Source organism: Euleptes europaea, chromosome 2, assembly GCF_029931775.1.
Source record: "Euleptes europaea isolate rEulEur1 chromosome 2, rEulEur1.hap1, whole genome shotgun sequence".
Taxonomy (NCBI): domain Eukaryota; kingdom Metazoa; phylum Chordata; class Lepidosauria; order Squamata; family Sphaerodactylidae; genus Euleptes; species Euleptes europaea.
Window position 1 is genome coordinate 110,248,012 of NC_079313.1, and position 17,563 is coordinate 110,265,574.

The following is a 17,563-nucleotide window of genomic DNA, read 5'->3' on the forward strand; positions in this document are numbered from 1 at the left end:
TCAAAAGGCCAATCATAAAATCTCTTGTTCATTAACCTATAGTCAACATTCCCATGCTATACAGCAATGCATTAGGAAACATTGGCATTTGTTGAATACTATTCCGGGATGCAGTGAGCCGCCCACTTTCGGCTTACATCGCACTGCCTCGTTAAAAGACACTCTGATAAGATCTGATTCTCTGAATACCAGTAGACGTCCCACAACAGTTGGACACTTCAAATGTAGTGGTTGTTCTGTTTGTCCCCTCTCTTTACCGGTTAAGGAATTCCATTCTCCTTCTTCTGATTTTCGTTTTCAGCTCAAGCATTTTTCTAATTGCTCTACCAGCCGGGTCGTATACGCGTCTCTTGTGGATGCTCTTTACTTTACATCGGTTCCACAATGAGACAGGTTCGCCTACGTATAGGCGAGCACAGGTCCCGGATCAGGGCACGCAATTTTGAGGCTCCCCTCACCAGCCATTTTGTGGCAAAGAAACATTCTGAAAACGATCTGCGTTTTTTCGTTCTTTGGGCTTATAAGGATCACCCCCATAATACCAGTGATGTTCAAAGGATTTTGTTACAAAACGAAATGCGCTTCATTTTTCTATTTAATACCCTTACCCCAAACGGATTAAATACAGAATTTGATTTATCCTGTTTCATATAACTTCCCCTTTAAGAGTCAAGTTCTATCTGACAGCTGTTTCCATTTTGTTTTCTTACTTGAGCCTTCTATTTGAGCCTGTTATTTTCACAGTCTTTTCCACGTATGAATTTTTTGCTAGCAGCCCGTTCGGGAGCTCCAAACTTATCCTAGGAATTGTACAATTAAGCCCTCGTGGTGAGTTATAATATTTATTCAAAATGTCTGTAGTTTGTTATAGAGGTCTTTTATATATTTTTGTATTCTCATGTTTATAATTTTGGACTAGGCTGATGAAGCTACCTTGTGTAGCGAAAGCGCTGGAATACTTCCGGAGCCACGTTACCACCACCTACTCCTCCATTGTCCGAAGAACATGAAATTGACTAGAACGCAACTATATGCTTCACATTAACTTTTGCATATTTATTAGTATTAAGTTTATTGTTTCTACCTACTTGCTTTGTAACCTCGGTTGCTTAGCTTTGCTTGTTTATCTTGTTACACTCGTGTAATACATTGATTGCACTTTGCTATTTTTGCTTGTTTACTTTTGCCTACTACTGTTTTATTTGACCAATATCCATTACAGTAGAGTGAGTTATTTGTATAGATAACCTCCAGGTATTAGCTGGCAATCTCCAGCCAATAGAGATCAGTTCACCTGGAGAAAATGGCACTGAAGTCCCTCCCCTCCCCAAACCCCACCCTCCTCAGGCTCCGCCTCAAAAACCTCCCGCCGCTGGCAAAGAGGAAACTGGAAACTGTAGTGCAGCAGCTGTGCTCTTCCCACCAAGGTCTACTATCAGTTCCTCTAAGGCATTTTCTGCCAGAATGTGGACTCAGGCTTTTTTGTTGTTATTGTTACTTTGGAAAAACTATCCTTCTGGCAAGTATGCAAAACAGAACTATTTCTGAGAGCTTTGGGGGAAGGCTGGGCCTAGACAAAGGGGGATTACCATGCTGCATGGGGCATAAATTGGTTTTAGTTTTGTGTCTAACATGTTTTAATGTTTGGTTTATGAAATCGTTCTATATTTTTCCCCATTGTGGTTACCTACCTTGGGACTTGGGATGCCAGGGAGAAAATGCCAGGGTATATAAATATTTTAAACAAATACTACACCCTATCCTTGCTGCATAACTACTCTGCTCAGCAGGCAATTGTTTACATAGACAATTCGATTTTCATTCACATATCAGTCATCAATAAATACCGATTTTCAACAAAAAAAATTACCATTTGATGTTCATCTCAGTTGTCCTTAATGATGCTGATGGCCGCCAATTAGCTTGAATTGGCAGCATCTTTAGACATGTGCAGTTGTGCAAAAACTCAACGCATACCAGTTTGGCAGATATTTGTGGCTGTTCAGCATGAACTGAACAGAATGGAGATCAAATCACATTTGACCGACACCTTCAAACACAGTAAGTTCAACTGTAGGACATTGTCATGGTAAAATTTGCAGCATCCTTAATGAATTAATTGAACCAAAGGTACCTACATAAGGTTGGTGTTCCTCAAAGAAAAATAACTTGCATGACAAAAGGGAAGACTGATTTCACTTAAAAGTTATAAATGTTTACAACATCCTTGGTCTGATTATTTTTCTGTGTTTGCCACTCTCACAGCAACAATTTCAAGTCACAGAATTTCTTGGCAACATGATCTCCATTAAACAAATGCATTTTAGGATCCATTTTTTAAATCAGGGGATCTCCCAAGTCTGCAGAAACATCTGTTGGGGGTGAGTGTGCCCACTATCTTCAAGTTTAAATATCCACAGGCAGGGGACACACTTTAGAATTCATATGCTTTGGAGAATTTAAAAACATGCTGGCCTTCCATTAGATTTTTTTTTTTTGAATATGCTTTACAAGTGGGGGCCTGTGAAACTGGTGGGGAGGATTGTTGGGAGGGATCCCCCCACCCCCCATTGTAGCTCCAGGCCTCCCCCCAGCTCTGCTCTCTTGCCGGCTACTCTGGCATTGCTCCAGGCAAGCGTGGCAAGGCCTCCTCCCCCCTCCCCCACACCGGCCCCACTCTTTTGCCAGCTCACCCAGCACCGCTCTGGGCAGGTGGCACTAGCTGAAAAGTGTTATCGGCACATGCAAAGACAACACTTTAAAAGAAAATCAAGGGAATTAAACCCCCTGGTCTGTGTGTGTGTGTGTGTGTGTGTGTGTGTGTGTGTTTATATCAGATTTTTCTGCAGACCTAGGGGATCTCCTAAGTCTGCAGAAACATCTTCAGGGTGAGTGTGCCCCCTATCTGCAGGTTTAAATATCCGCAGATATTTAAATATTTGTACAGTGGCAATTATTCAAGTGATACCTGTGTGTTGCAGTGGCTGGATTAGGATCTGGGAGACATAATGATAAATATCCATTTCCATTTATTTACTAGCTCCTTTGACCAAAGGTCATTATTTTCCTATGTGGTCAAGCAGGAGGGAAGGTGTCTTATAGCTAGCCAGACCAGTGGACTATCAAGGACAGCACGGTCTGCTCTGATTCACAGTAGCTGCCAAGGGTCTCAGGTTGAGGACTTTCCCAGAACCTACTACTTGATTATTTTAACTGGAGATGCCAGAACTTGAATCTGCAGCCTTCTGCATACAGATGCTCTACCACTACTACTTAAGGAAGAATCAAACTGGCTTACAATCATCTTCCCTTTTCCTCCCCACAGCAGACACCCTTGTGAAGTAGGTGGGGCTGAGAGAATGTGACTAGCCCAAGGTCACCCAACTGGCTTCATGTGTAGGAGTGGGGAAACAAATCCAATTCACCAGATTAGTGTTCGCCATGTGGAGGAGTGAGGAATCAAACTCAGTTCTCCAGATCAGAGTCCACCGTTCCAAACCATTGCTCTTAACCACTACACCACACTGGCCATATCTTCTTTAACATTATGGAGAAATATCTCTTTTTCTCTTTAAAAGATCATCCAGGAAGGGATCACAGAAAACAATTTTGCAGGGGTTGAAACAAAGATTCAATCAATACAGCAACTCTCAATGATCCATTATGGGTTTTTCCCCTCTACTTTTACAGTAAAGGGTAAGTCATATTTGCCAATTAACCTAGTTAAAAGTTTTTTTAAAAACGTGGCAATTCAGAGTTGATGTATATATGATGAATGTTGGGATTTTTAAAAGTAAATTATGCCCTTTCAGGTATAAAAAAGAAACAGGTCTCCTTTTTCATTTATTTAAGCAACCCTTCAATGTACCAGTAAAATGTAATTATGCATAAAGGATTAATAAGCACAAATAAAATGAATGCATATCTCATTTCCATCTCATATCCATATGCTTAATTAAAAAAAAACATTTGATCTAATGCATAATATTTCTTTCAATTTAGGCAATATTTTAAATATATTACTGTTAACATTAAGTTGTTGCAAGTGATTTATATAATGTGCAGCCTTAGTTATCCTTTGGGGGGTCTCAGAATGTCTTACAGCCCATTCCTGAAAGGGGGGACAGTTAGGCAGTTGCTGGGAACAGTGCAGCCCGCCACCTCCAAAGGCTTCCCAATTGCTGAAAAGACATTAAAAACATTTTTTTGAAAGCAAATGCCCCCATTGAGTGCAGCAAGGCTGTGGCACCAAAAAAGGTGGTATAGCAATGCCGCAGCACAAGGGGATGTTCCTGGGGGGCAAAAGGTATTAGGAAGCTGCCTAAAGGCAGCTCTGTCGCCAGGACCACCCCAGGAATGCCCCCCATGCTGGTGTGGGCTTTCCCTTCCAGGAATTCCCTGCAGGCATTGATGTGCTGGCAGCAGGGGCTGGCGCAGCTCTGTGGCTCTTTGATGCTGGCGTGTTTGCCCCCGGGACAGCGTAAGTGCCCCTTATCCCATTTTAAAGGGGCACTTATGCCAGCACAGGGTCACACTAGCTCCTAAGGAGCTTCGCCCCCCACCCTTTCAGGATTGCAGCCTTTGTAAAGAAGCTGGCGGAGGATGTGGCGGGCTTGAAGGCTGAGTCAGGCAGCGCTGGGGCTGAGGGGCCAGCTGCTGTGAGCCACCTTTTCCCAGGCTGGGGACCCCTATAAGGGGTTTTGGGAGGGGAGGTCAGTGGGCTGACTTGCCTGGTGGGGCAGTCAGGGCGACCTGCCTCCTCCCAAGTGGCAGCGGACCACACAGTGGCTGCCGTCCACGTGGATCCGGGATCTGCCTTCTCAGGCTGTGCCCAGCATGGGCTGGGCACAGGATACATCAGTTGGCAACGGGTCACCTGATGTCAGGATTCTACCTCCATGCTTGCCAATGCCTAATGCTGTGATTAATATTGTTATCAATAAATGTTGTGGCCTGTTTTATTCCAAACATGTGTTGTGTCATATCTGTTTCCCTGGCTTATTTAGGAGCTGGGAGGGGCCCCCAAGGGTGGGGGTGGTGTCCCAATTTTTGGGTAAGGACAGACAGGCCTCGGGTCCCCTATTGGCCTGGATCCGCAAGCAAAAAGCTCATAGAAAAACTGCAGAAAGAATGAAAAACATAGGGTAGCCATATGAAAGAAGCATGCTGGCTATGGAAGAGAAGCATCTGAGGTGTTTTTATTTCTGCTTATTAATCTTGTATGCATAATCACGTTTTATTGGTACATTTTACTGGCAGGCTTATGGGGACATGGCCATGCTAGCCGGTCTAGATAACTTGTACTATTTTTAGACAGAGGGAAGACACCCAAATCTATTCGCTATCAGTGCAATTCCAAGCAGAGTTATACCTTTCCAAGTCCACTTAAGTCAATGGGCTTAGAAGGGTATAACTCTGCTTAGGTTTGCACTGTCAGTCAGTTCTACAAGGGGAACAGGTTGCACAAATTAATCATCATGCAATGCCAGTATTTGTTATTCCTCGTTTTTAATGGGTAACCTTGGCATGCTAAACAGCACGTCTCATGATATTGAGGCACGTTAATAAAATATGCTCCATAAGTAACTGGCAAGGTAAAATTAATTTCATCATGTCATTTATCAGGGCTGTAACCTGCCCTTTATTTCCATTAACACTGCAACCTTCTCTTGGGAGTATCATGAGTATCTGTGGATAGCCAAGCCACAGTTCATATCTCCAAGTAGAAAGGAGGAGAGATTTATGCTGCAGGCAGACACTTTTGCCTTTGCTGAAGGCAAACACATCTTCTGCCCCACAGCAGTTTTTTCAAGAATGTGGAAGAACATCTGTTGTCAAGAGTGTCCTACCATCAAAGGTCCTCTGGATTGCACCACTTTGATTTTCACATCCAAGCAAATATACTTCAACCCACTTCAGAGGAATCTGGGAAACCCTTGTTGTCCATCAGATCACACACTCGCCACATGCTGTGGATATTCTTATCTATGGGGTCTGCTGCTCTGTGGGCACTTAAATGTGGCCAATATTTGTTTATTAATTATTTCAATTCATAGCCCTCCCTCCCCGGCCAAAGCCAGGCTCATATTCCAAAGCATCACCTCAAATGTAGCCAAATACCACTTGTGCTCACAGTATAGAATCATACGAACTTCAGTCTGCTTGGATAAATGGTACAAATGTAATCCATGTGGTTGTTTCATTTATCAGATACAGAACACGCTCTTCACCGGCAGAGAAGAAGGGGCCATTTCACCAGCACCCGCCTTCTCACTACAGCCCTTCATGCTGGGGTACATTTTTGTTTATGAAGGTCCTCAACCTGAAACAGAAGTTCTTTTTTTCATAGCATGAAGGAAGCTCACGGGCGGAGTGCGTGGAAAGGAAGATCTGCTGTGACAGCCCCTTCCACAAGCTTTCCCACAGGATCCAAAATCCCTGACCTGTATGCGATCTGATGTTCATTGCTGATATCATTTGCACTCCTCTTGTGCAGCAGAAACAACGAATGCAACTCTGAGTTCTGCTATTTCATTTTGAATTTGAACCAACTATGTTGACATTCATAGGCTGCTTTCACATAGTTTTGAATAGTGCACTCCCAAGGCACGTTAGCAATTGTTTGCAACTGGGTTTTCCTGTCTCCATTCATGCTTGGTAATTAGCAGCGCGTTCCAGGCTGAATTGCCCCGCATATTTCTTTTTTGAGTTTTTCGCGCTGAACTGTCACTTAGGAAGTGACTGCAAAGCCTGCGCATACCTGTTTCGCATTTCTTAAGAGCCCCTTTAATGCAACCTTTTGTGTTTGCTCCGCCCTCAGCGCGAAGAATCCCCTCAAGGAAGCATGCAAAATCACTGCAGCGCGTTAGCTATGCATACTGCGGTTGCTAATGGCTATGCAAACAGGAACGAACGAGCAGGTGAGTGGGGGGTGGAATTTCTCCTTTTGCGTCGGGACCGTGAATAGACATTTTAAAGGTCGCATTTTAAAAAAGAACTTTGAGCGAGCATCAAAATTGACCCTGCATAAATGGCCTGTGTGTAACAGGAAAATCCTGTTGCAAAGGATTGCTAAAGCACATTGAGAGTGCATTACTCAACATGCATGAAAGCAGTCATTGTGGACAGTTCTCTGTAACACCTAGGAAAAACAGAGAAGGGATTCTGTTGGAACTCACTCTGGATCCAAAACATATGTTTTTGTTTGTTTTTTGTATAAGGGAAGGGAACACACCTGATAAAAATGTGGCCAGAATGTGCTGATAGCGAGTTCTGCCTTCACCCAACCTTCTGTAACAATCCCAGAGACATTCCATATGGGGTTGCCTTGAGGTCCACCATTCACCTTCACGTAAACATTCAACGACCCAGGGCTGGAGCGGTCTCGGCTGGAGAGATAGTAATGGAAGTCTATGCAGTGGGTATCGTTTTCCTTCAGGGTCGGTAACAGCAAGTGAGCTTTTTGCCCAGATGCCCTCCCAGAGCTGTTTACCATCATGAAGGAGCCTGGATTTAAAAAAGGGAAAACAAGAGGGGACGACAGGAGAGAAAAGAAGGGTCAGTGGTTTCTCTCTTCCAGGCCTCTCGCAAGACAAGCCCTACTATAATGAAGAGCCAATAATTCTCAACAACCTGCATAGAAGTCAGGAAACAAAACAGGTATTCATCACAAAGAACCCAAGCCTATTATTTTATGCTGGCACTTATTTGAAAGAGACAAGACATCAAAAAAATTACAGGAGTTACAAATAAATTTTCACCCACTGCCTCCACCATAGTTATTTATTACAATTTTCAATTTTTCCTTCCCTAGATTTCTAGTAAAGACTGACAGTAAAATATTCACACCAAGCATGAAAAGCACATAAATGTATTGTTCATAGTTCTAACGTCTACAGAACATGAAGCTGGCTACCTTTATAGCATTTCCAAATCAATTGGCTAGAGATTGCATAGGGCAAGCCCATTTGGGCACACAGGGGTGAACCTTCTTAGTAGTTTGCAGCTATGGCAGCAAAACCAAACAGCCAGGAAGATTTCAGGTCTGATCCTTAGGTGCTGAGAGCTGTAACGGTGGTACAGGATGATGCCATCTACAGTGTGCAAGGGCACAGCTGTTAATTCATTATCAGTCCCTGCTGATATTGGCCATTCCATCAGCATCTTCAGGGTTGCCAGCTCCAGATTGGAAAATACCAGGATATTTTAGGGGTGCAGCCTGAGGAGGCAGGGTTTGGGGAGGGGAGGAACTTCAATGGTGTATAATGTCACAGGGTCCACCTTCCAAAGCAGCCATTTTCTCCAGGTGAACTGATCTCTGCTGCCTGTAGATCAGTTGTAATCCCAGGAGATCTCCAGCTATCATTGGAGGGGTTGACAACCCTAACCATCTGCCTACAGCTAAGGCTAGGAATTCCATCCCATGATCACTCCACAGTGATGCCAACCAGTAAACTTATGTACCAGCCACCACTGTAGGCAGGACTCTCTTACTATTGCAGGGTCTGCACATCTGCTGAGCATGCCCTAGCTGAAAGTGGGAAAGCAGATAGGATAATCTTTAAGGAACATTCCTTGAAGATACTAGAAGTTCTGCCCAGAGCTAGCAATCTAAGACTCCAGAAATATCATCTCCACCATTGGTACAGAACTATTTTTTTGCTAGTTTCACAAGCATAGATAGCATGTCTCTGAGGCACACCATATAACCTCTGGTTTTAGGCAGTACTTCAGAGCAAGAGAGTTGACCTTGCAATATCTGAGCCTCTGGCTAACGAAAACATCTCTCCAACGTAACACAGATGTGGAATACATGGTTTCTGGCTTAAGCCAGAAATGTTGTTGTTAAACTATCTTCCTGATATTCTGAAAGATCAATGGATAGCTATGTTATATATGATTACTGCAGCTAGAATGGTCTTTGCTAGGCAGTGGAATCAGAACAAGAACGATTCAAAGAATGGAAATATCCTTTTTATAATAAGATATAGTTTTGGTTAAGCGAGAAGGGGTTACTGATGCAGAGTTGTAAAGCATTCTTGATGTGATTATAAGACTATTTGTTTTTAGTTTATGTATATATTTATTGTTGATTGTCCATTTTTATTAATAAAAATTGTTTTAAAATATTTGGAATACATAACACTGGCATAACATACATAAGTAATCTGTGCTCTAGAACATAACCAACTTTCCTTTTGTTAACAGCTATTTTAGTATTCCCGAGGCAGGGATCTAGGGCACTAGGCTGAGTCCCGGGTTCAATTATCCCTGTTCAGGAATAATTTTGCTGGAGAAATAGAGTTTAATGAGATGTCAAAAGGAGGAAAAAGAGGACGTGGTGAACCCACAAGTTTATATCTTAAAGCTCTAAAGTAGGGGTATCAAACATAAGATCCGCAGGCCGGATCTGGCCCCTTGAGAGCTCTTACCCAGCCTGTGAGCCAGCCGAGGCAGCCACCCCCGCACCTTGATCTGGGCTGGCGAGACATGGCCCAGCCCGACCTAGTGGCATTTATGCCATAGCTTGACCTCATAACAATTGAGTTTGACACCCCTTCTCTAAGGTCTTTTGGGTCATGTTGGGTGGTAAATGCTAACATGACTGGTTTTACCTATGCTTGAAATATTCACATTGAAAAAAAACCCCTCTCTTACTCCAAGGATCAAAGTGCAAATTACATTATTCTCTCCTCTTCCATTTTATCTTCATGACAACTCTGTGAAGTGTGTTAGGTTGCAAAAGAGAGGGAATGATTGGCACAAGGTCACCCAGTAAGCTTCACAGCTGAGAGATGCTTCAAACCGGGCTTTCTCCAGTCATATTCAGACACTTTAATCTTTACACTCTAGTCAGAAATCTCATCATGAGGAAGTGATCCATGTCATTGTTATGCATCAATGAGTCATAAAACAGGCACACACAATATCATGGAGGAAGCCAACAGGGAATTTTGGGGAAAGCACTGATAGTTGTCCTCTTATGGCTGAACCAACATGACAAGAGAATCCCTCTAGTAATAAAAAAAATCATCAGAAGAATTATTAATTTAATTCTCTGTAAAGAAAATTCTGTGTGCGTGCACACATGCCTTCAGGAAATCTAGAGAAAGTAATGAGAGAGCGGAAGGTGGAGTTGAGAAGGAAGACTATCCATTTTAGCAGTCAGGCATAGTAATTTTTAATCAAACACAGCCCTTCTGACATTCTCCATTCCGACGCTGCTGCCAAGTCATGCTACAAATGTGTTTCTGTGCTGGCTCTCTCTTGCTGTTCACAGAAGACTGACTTTGGAAAGGCATGCCTCCCTTCCAACCTATTGAAGTCTGCTCTTCTTTTGTCAGCCGCGTTGCAGCCGTGTGACAGACACTCAGATGAGCAGATAAACATTCTGATCAATTCTGCTCAGTGAGCAGCCATATGTACTATGGTGAGAGTGACAGAGGCTATCAGCGTTTGCCCACATAAAGTTTCCTTCTAGCACACAGTCAGGGGAAAAACCTGTGTATGTGTGTGTCTACACATGCTATGGGCAGATGTGCACTGTGACAGAACCAATGAAGGACAAGAATTGAACAGAATTCTGCATACCCTGAGAGCCTTCCGAGGTAAGCAGGAAATTTACAGGACACCTGCAGTAAATTTCTGGCCTCTACCTGAAACCGCTACAGCTGGCTGGTTATAGACAAGGACTACTCTTATGCCAGCAGAAAGAAGCAGGCAGGAAGTAATACACATGCTATCGGTACAACATTGCTTTCTATGGAATGCAAACTCAAAGTACACTTGGATAGCACATCATTCCATTAAAAGCTGCGGAAATCAGATGCATGTTTGGATACGCATCCAATTTGCCCCAGTGGAAACTGTAAAAAAAAAAAATACAATTTTTTTGGCAACTGTGTCAGATGTCAACTGACTGAACAATTTTAGCTGCTAATAGACAAACTCTGCCAATTATATTTAATCTTCCATGCACACAGTCTCAATTTTGTTTTGTTTTGTTAATACACTTCGGAATTCATCCTGGGTCCTGAACTTTGCCATTCATCCCCCTCCTCACTTTGGCCTATTTCTTTTTTTTTTTAAAGTGCGGTTTCAATAAATAAGTTATTAACCGTGTAATCCTATGCATAATGACCTCCAGATCCTCCCCCCCCCGCCCCCCGCTTTTTCGTCTCCCATCCACGTGTGTTGCCTGTTCTAGAAAAAGAGTAAAACAAGATACATATTTGGGAGATAAAAGACTAATTTAGAGTTTGTAAACATGGCAACACATGAAACATTACTTTTCCCAGAACCTTGATATGGAGCCAGGACATACCAGGGGATGAAACTGCAGTTAAATATCGGGATAATGAGATTTAGTGGGCAAAGGATGACACTGCCCTACCCCATTCTGAAAAGATCCATAACCATGCTACTTTTTTAAAAAAAAAAAGTTTTGGGGACATCTCCAGTAGGGTTGCCAGGTCCCTCTTCGCCACCGGCAGGAGATTTTTGGGGTGGAGCCTGAGGAGGGCGGGGTTTGGGGAGGGACTTCAATGCCATAGAGTTCGATGACCAAAGCAGCCATTTTTCTCCAGGTGATCTGATCTCTATCGGCTGGAGATCAGTTGAATTAGCAGGAGATCTGCTACTACCTGGCAGTTGGCAACCCCATCTTCTTCGCACCTGCCCCGCCCTTGCTCCCCGCAGCTCAGCTGTTTGTTGGGGCTGGGAGCTTTGGGCGTGGGTGGCAAGCTCTGCTAATTGCAAACCCCCATTGTCAGAGATGCACATTAAGGAGGGGGACCCCTTTCGGGGCCCATATCTCAGCCCCCCTGACCCAATCTTCACAAAACTTGGGGGTTCTTTCAAGAAGGGTCCTCTGAAGCTATGCTGACAGTTTGGGGGCTCTACCCCAAAAAATGAGCCCCCTGCAGCCACGGAATGGCTCAAATGTGCACACGCACATTCTCTCTCTCACACAAACAAATACTCTCTCTTTCTCTCCCCGGGCCGCGCAGCAGCTGGGCTTATGCACTCAATCACGACTGATTGGCCAGAAGAAGACCCAGCTTGGCCACCGATTGGCCGCAGGAGAATGCTGCTTACTAACTGACGGTTATGCTACTGCGCCGAACCCCGAATTTGCCGAATTTATTCGCCGAACACCCCGAACTTGCTGAATTCGCTCCCCGTTTTCCTGCCTTTTTTGAGTTCGGTTCCATCCGAACTAAAAACCGCCGAATCAGGGGAAATTCGGCTGTTTTTCAGTTCAGGACGAACCAAATCGACAGCCCTATTGCAAAGAGAGGTCCCATGGCTGAGTGGTAGAGCATCTGCTAAGCATGCAGAAAGTCAGAGGTTCAGTCCCCAACATCTCCTTTTAAAGACTCTGGCAGAAGCTGATGTGAAAGACTGCCTGAGATTCTGAAGAACCACTGCCAGACTGAGTAGACAATACGGACTTTGGTGGACCAAGGTTCTGATTCAGTATAAGGCAGCTTCATGTGTTGGCAGCATTTAAACGAGGCTGCCACCAATGCAAAGCAGCTATTCAGTCTTTGAAGATGAGGGAAGGACCATGCTTCTTTCAATGGAATGAGGAAAGGAACAAGAGAATAGTCCTTAAATATGCTCTCCTGTCATATTTCCACCACCACTACTCTTCTGGAACACTGGGCCAGCATGGTGTAGTGACAGACTCTAATCTGGTGAACTGGGTTGGTTTCTCCCCTCCTACACATGAAGCCAGCTGGGTGACTGTGGGCTAGCCACAGATCTCTCAGAACTGTCTCAGCCCCACCTACCTCACAAGGTGTCTGTTGTGAGGAGAGGAAGGGAAGGAGATTGGTAAGCCAGTTTGATTCTCCTTAAAAGGTAGAGAAAGTCAGCATATAAAAACCAACTCCTATTCCTACTACTACTCCTTCTTATTGCACAGGGGTCCCCAATGTTTTTGAGCCTGTGGATAACTTCAGAATTATGATACAGGGTATTGGGTGCAGCCACAGGAAGCAAAGCCAACCACAAAATGTCAGGAAGTGATGTTATAAATAAGTCTAATAATGACTACTCAACATTTCAAAGAGAGGTTCTGTTTAAAACATATTATTTTAAAACATTTTCTTCAGTATGCACAGGTGTGCCTCCTGGCACACAGTATTGAACCTTGGGCTATGGTGGCAGCTGCTACCAAAGCAATGCTCTTGTTTTCTATCTGAACAGCACAGCCAATAAGAATCCCTGCTGAACAAAAGCCCCACCTGGCCTCAGTCACTTTTTAACACACTTGGTAGGCACCAGGAAAGGTATTGCTGGAAGCCATGGTGCCCATGTTATAGTAAGACACAATTTTTAGCTCCCCCCCCAATAAATTTGCTATTCACATCAGCAAATTTGCCAACTTGTCAAAAGCAACAAAAAATATAATCCAAAACTGAGAGAGAAGATAGTTGGCATGCAGGAAAAGGCTGAGGTTTCTGTGCTTATTAATGCAGACATAAGGCACGTGGTCTTTAAAGCAGATTGAGTATCAGGTCAGCTTAATGTAATGAACTTTGATCAACAGGTTAGCATAATTAATAACTTGCTGTTGCTGCAAGTTTCCTGATGATGATAATATGAGTGTTATATGCTCATATCAGTCAGGATTAAGAAAGGAGCTAGATACATTTTTAAAAAAATCTACTGAAATGACAGAGAGTATAAAATGGTACTTGCAGTGCTACAGTTATTGAGCATACCACTGAAATCGGGGAATTAAACCATGAAGTGCTCTCTAGATGCCCATAAATTCATTTTTCCCCTCTCCTTGGTGCATAATGATGCCTTGATAAGCCTCCTATTATTGATGCATCTGCAACATAGATCCTCTTTTCAGAGCTGAAACGCTACTCGGCAGCAGATGGTGCCTATTGTGTTTACACATCAGCACTTTATGATTGCATTTTCTCACGTCTACAGTAAAAAGAAAGTCATAATTGAGTTTTTAATGGCTTTGCACATTGTTCATTAAGATTACGCAACTATGTTCCTGCAGATGACAGCTGAAGGAATGAGCTACAAAGAAGAACCCCCCATGACCATCTCAGACAGACCTCAGTCTTGGCTTTCAGACTCACCTTTCAGCTGCCACACTTACTTTATAAGCTACTTTATTGCAGAAACCAGCAAGAGGGGGGAGACACATTTAGGAGCACAGATGCTGAATTATTCAGGCACAAATATTCTTTCCAGCACCTTATTATGATCAAATGGGTAAAAGCCATCTTAAGGACCCAATTTCAAACTTTGTACACTTGACTGCACCTTCCCTTCCAGTTGTATATGCATGTGTTCAAAATAAAAAGCAAAATGGAGACACACATCAGGGGGAAAATATTATACTCAAATGGGGGGGGGACTCATGAAAGAGCTACACAAATTCTATTGTCCTGCATTGAATTGACATTTGTTTTTGATAATACAAAGGGGGGGGAGACCTGTTCATTTCATTTTTTTTATTAGCGACATAAAGGAGAAATGAAAGGTTTGCTCAACTGGAAACAGGAATAAATTACATTAAGGAAGATGTTATTTTAGGGGCAGTTAATTTGGAATGATGCCAGCATCAAAAGGGGATTCACAAATGGTTGTAACAGAACCGACTAGTGGTGGATGTGGAAGTACTGGGGAACAGGGGAGATTATTTCCAACAGGTCACAGGATGTGTCCTATAGTGTGTGTTGTCTGGATTGAACTTTGTTGCTGGTGCCTCTTTTTTTTGCTCAGAAGCTAAATATTGCTTTCTCAATGTGTGCATTTTTTAATCCGCAATGTGCAGAAAAGAAGGAATCAAAGTACAACTGAAATTTTCAACAAGGGACTTGAAGCAGGCAGTGGCCATTCAATGCCAGGTAGTCTCTAGAGATGTCTGGTTCTACTTCCAAATTCACAGGAGGGGATGGGGTCCCTTAAATCCAGTGCCCATCCCTCTTTTGGGTTCTGTCTCTGTATCACCACTGGACCTTCCATAACTGTTCTTTGAACTCAACAGCATATCTTTTTTTTCCTGAGCATTTGGCCAAAGATCATCTTTGTTTTCTTTTGGCAGGAAAAAGATATGATGAGTTATTCCTCTCCTAAGATGCTGAGGGACACTTTCTTTGCTGCGTTAAAACAAGTTTTACCCTATTTTAATGTCTGAAATGTTTTGATATTCACCGTATTGAGGGTCCTTTTTGGGTGCAAAGGTGGCATAGAAAGGTTTTAATTAAATCAAAAATAAATAACACACAATGTAGCAAGCAAGCAGCTGGCAACTTCTTCCCCTTTCTTTCCTTCTGCCTAAGAGGTGGTGAGATGGGTTGAGATAGGTATCATCAATGAAAACTAACAACACTGGCCATTCCCAAGTCTGATTTAACAAAGTTAGGGTTGCCATCCTCCAGGTGGAGCCTGGAGATCTCCCTGGATTAAAACTGATATCCAGATGACAAAGATCTGGTCCCCTGGAGAAAATGCCTGCTTTGGAGGGTGGACTCTATGGCATTATAGCCCACTGAGGTCCCTGCCCTCCCCAGGTTCTACCTTCATCTCCAAGAATTTTCCAGCTCAGAGTTGGCAACCCTAACTACAACTGTTCTCCAGGATACTGAGTTCAGTTCCTCGCCAAACTCCCTCTCCTCCCCAAGAACCATCCTCCCTGGGCATCATCCTCAAATCTTCAGAGATGAAGTTGGCAACCCTTGTTCTGGTATATTCTGTCATTTAATAGGTAGACATTTTTATCCTCCACAATCAAGCAGGATGGAACTTGTTCACATATTTGTTTCCTGAGTGGATAATGTACGCCTTAATGAATCTAGAATATTCATATAAGAAGCCTGCTGTTTCTAGACCCTGAACAGATACAATCATTAACAACCTGTAGGGCAGTGAGTGGTTTTAATTACAGCTGCTACGGATATGAACAGGTGAATGCTGCTTAGAGTTAATGGAATTTCTCTTACAAATGCATGGATGCCTATTTATTTTCAGCACCACATTAAAGGCAGTAAATTAACAAGAATATTTCATCAATAAATGCATTTTTATTTATTAAAATATTTAAACTGTAGTGTACTTTCCCCTCGCAGCTCAACATCAGCTTACACTTCTAAGTTAAAATGGTCTTATAGAACCTCCTAAAATCTTCTAAGGGTGGCATCTCCCTCACCTATTGAGGAGGCACATTCAACATGGTTGGCACCACTATTGAAATGGGTGTGTGTGTGGGGTGGGGGGATGGGGCCAGAAGGTGGAAACTAGAGGACTGTAATTTGAGCACAGGGACTTATGTGGAGAGACAATAATTAAGATATGAGGGTCCTAAGCAATAAAAGAGTTTGAAGGTCATAACCAGCACCTTGACTTGAACTCAGAAACAAGCTGACAGCCAATGTAGCTGTTTTAAAAGAGGCATGTTCCCATTGGCTAGCCCTTGACAATAATTGGGGCTGCCCCATATAGGGTTGCCAATTCTGGGTTGGGAAACATCTGGAGACTTGAGGGTGGGGCCTAGGGAGGGTAGGATTTGGGGAGGGGAGGGACCTCAACAGGGTATAATGTCATAGAGCAGGGGTGTCAAAGTGGCGGCCCGGGGGCCGGATCCGGCTCCCTGAGGGCTGCTCACCGGCCCGTGAGCCAAGCCTGCCCTCCCACCCCCCACCACTCTTCCGGGCGCGCCTGGCCCCAGTGGGTTTGCATGGCAGCAGACCTGGCCTCCTGACTGAGACTCCCATGGAGGCTAGGTCTACCCATTGGTTTCTATGGAAGCTTCCCAATGGGGACTCCCCCCCACACACACACACAAGGAGGCCACCCATCTTCGGCCCAACCAAGAGCCATTAATGTTTGATCCGGCCCTCCTCACAAATGAGTTTGACACCCCTGTCATAGAGTCAGCCATTTTCTTCTGGAAGACTGATCTCTGTGGTGTGAAGATCAGCTGTAATTTTATGAGATCTTCAGGACCCCACCTGGAAGCTGGCAAGTGTAAATTCTGGCCTAGTAGCAGTTTCCAGGTTGTCTTCAAGGACAACCCTAGTTAAAGAACTTTAAAATAGTGCAATTGTGAGGTACGCTCTTCAAACAGAGATACACTCTTCAAACTCGATTGAATCATAGAATCACAGAGTTGGAAGGGGCCATACCGGCCATCTAGTCCAACTCCCTGCTCAATGCAGGATCAGCCTAAAGCACCCCTGACAAGTGTTCATTCAGCCTCTGCTTGAAGACGGCCAGTGAGAGGGAGCTCACCAGTGCCCTAGGTGGCTGATTCCACTGCTGAACTACTCTTACTGTTAAAAAAAAAACAAAAAAACAAATCTTCCTAATATCCAACCGGAACCTTTCCACCCGTAATTTATACCCATTGAAGTCAATGGGCCCCATTCAACTCCACTGAAGTGTTTAACTCTGCTGAGGATTGCACTGGAAATACCTTCAATATGTTTTTTAAGCAAATCAGGATCAACTCATCAGCCAGTCACAAAATGGTCTTCCTCTGTAGAAGACTTAAGACACACTTAAGAGCTTCCTTTTTAAAATGTGCAGC

The 17,563-nt window shown here is 43.6% G+C and overlaps 1 protein-coding gene across 1 annotated transcript in view; it reads right to left on the minus strand.

Moving 5' to 3' along the window:
• The window catches only part of PTPRT (protein tyrosine phosphatase receptor type T), a 764,724-nt gene that overhangs the window by 452,017 nt on the left and 295,144 nt on the right, over positions 1–17,563 (minus strand). Inside the window, exon 3 of the mRNA XM_056844110.1 lies at positions 7,235–7,506. Within this exon, the coding sequence (XP_056700088.1) occupies positions 7,235–7,506 (272 nt within the window). The remainder of the gene's footprint in view (positions 1–7,234; positions 7,507–17,563) is intronic.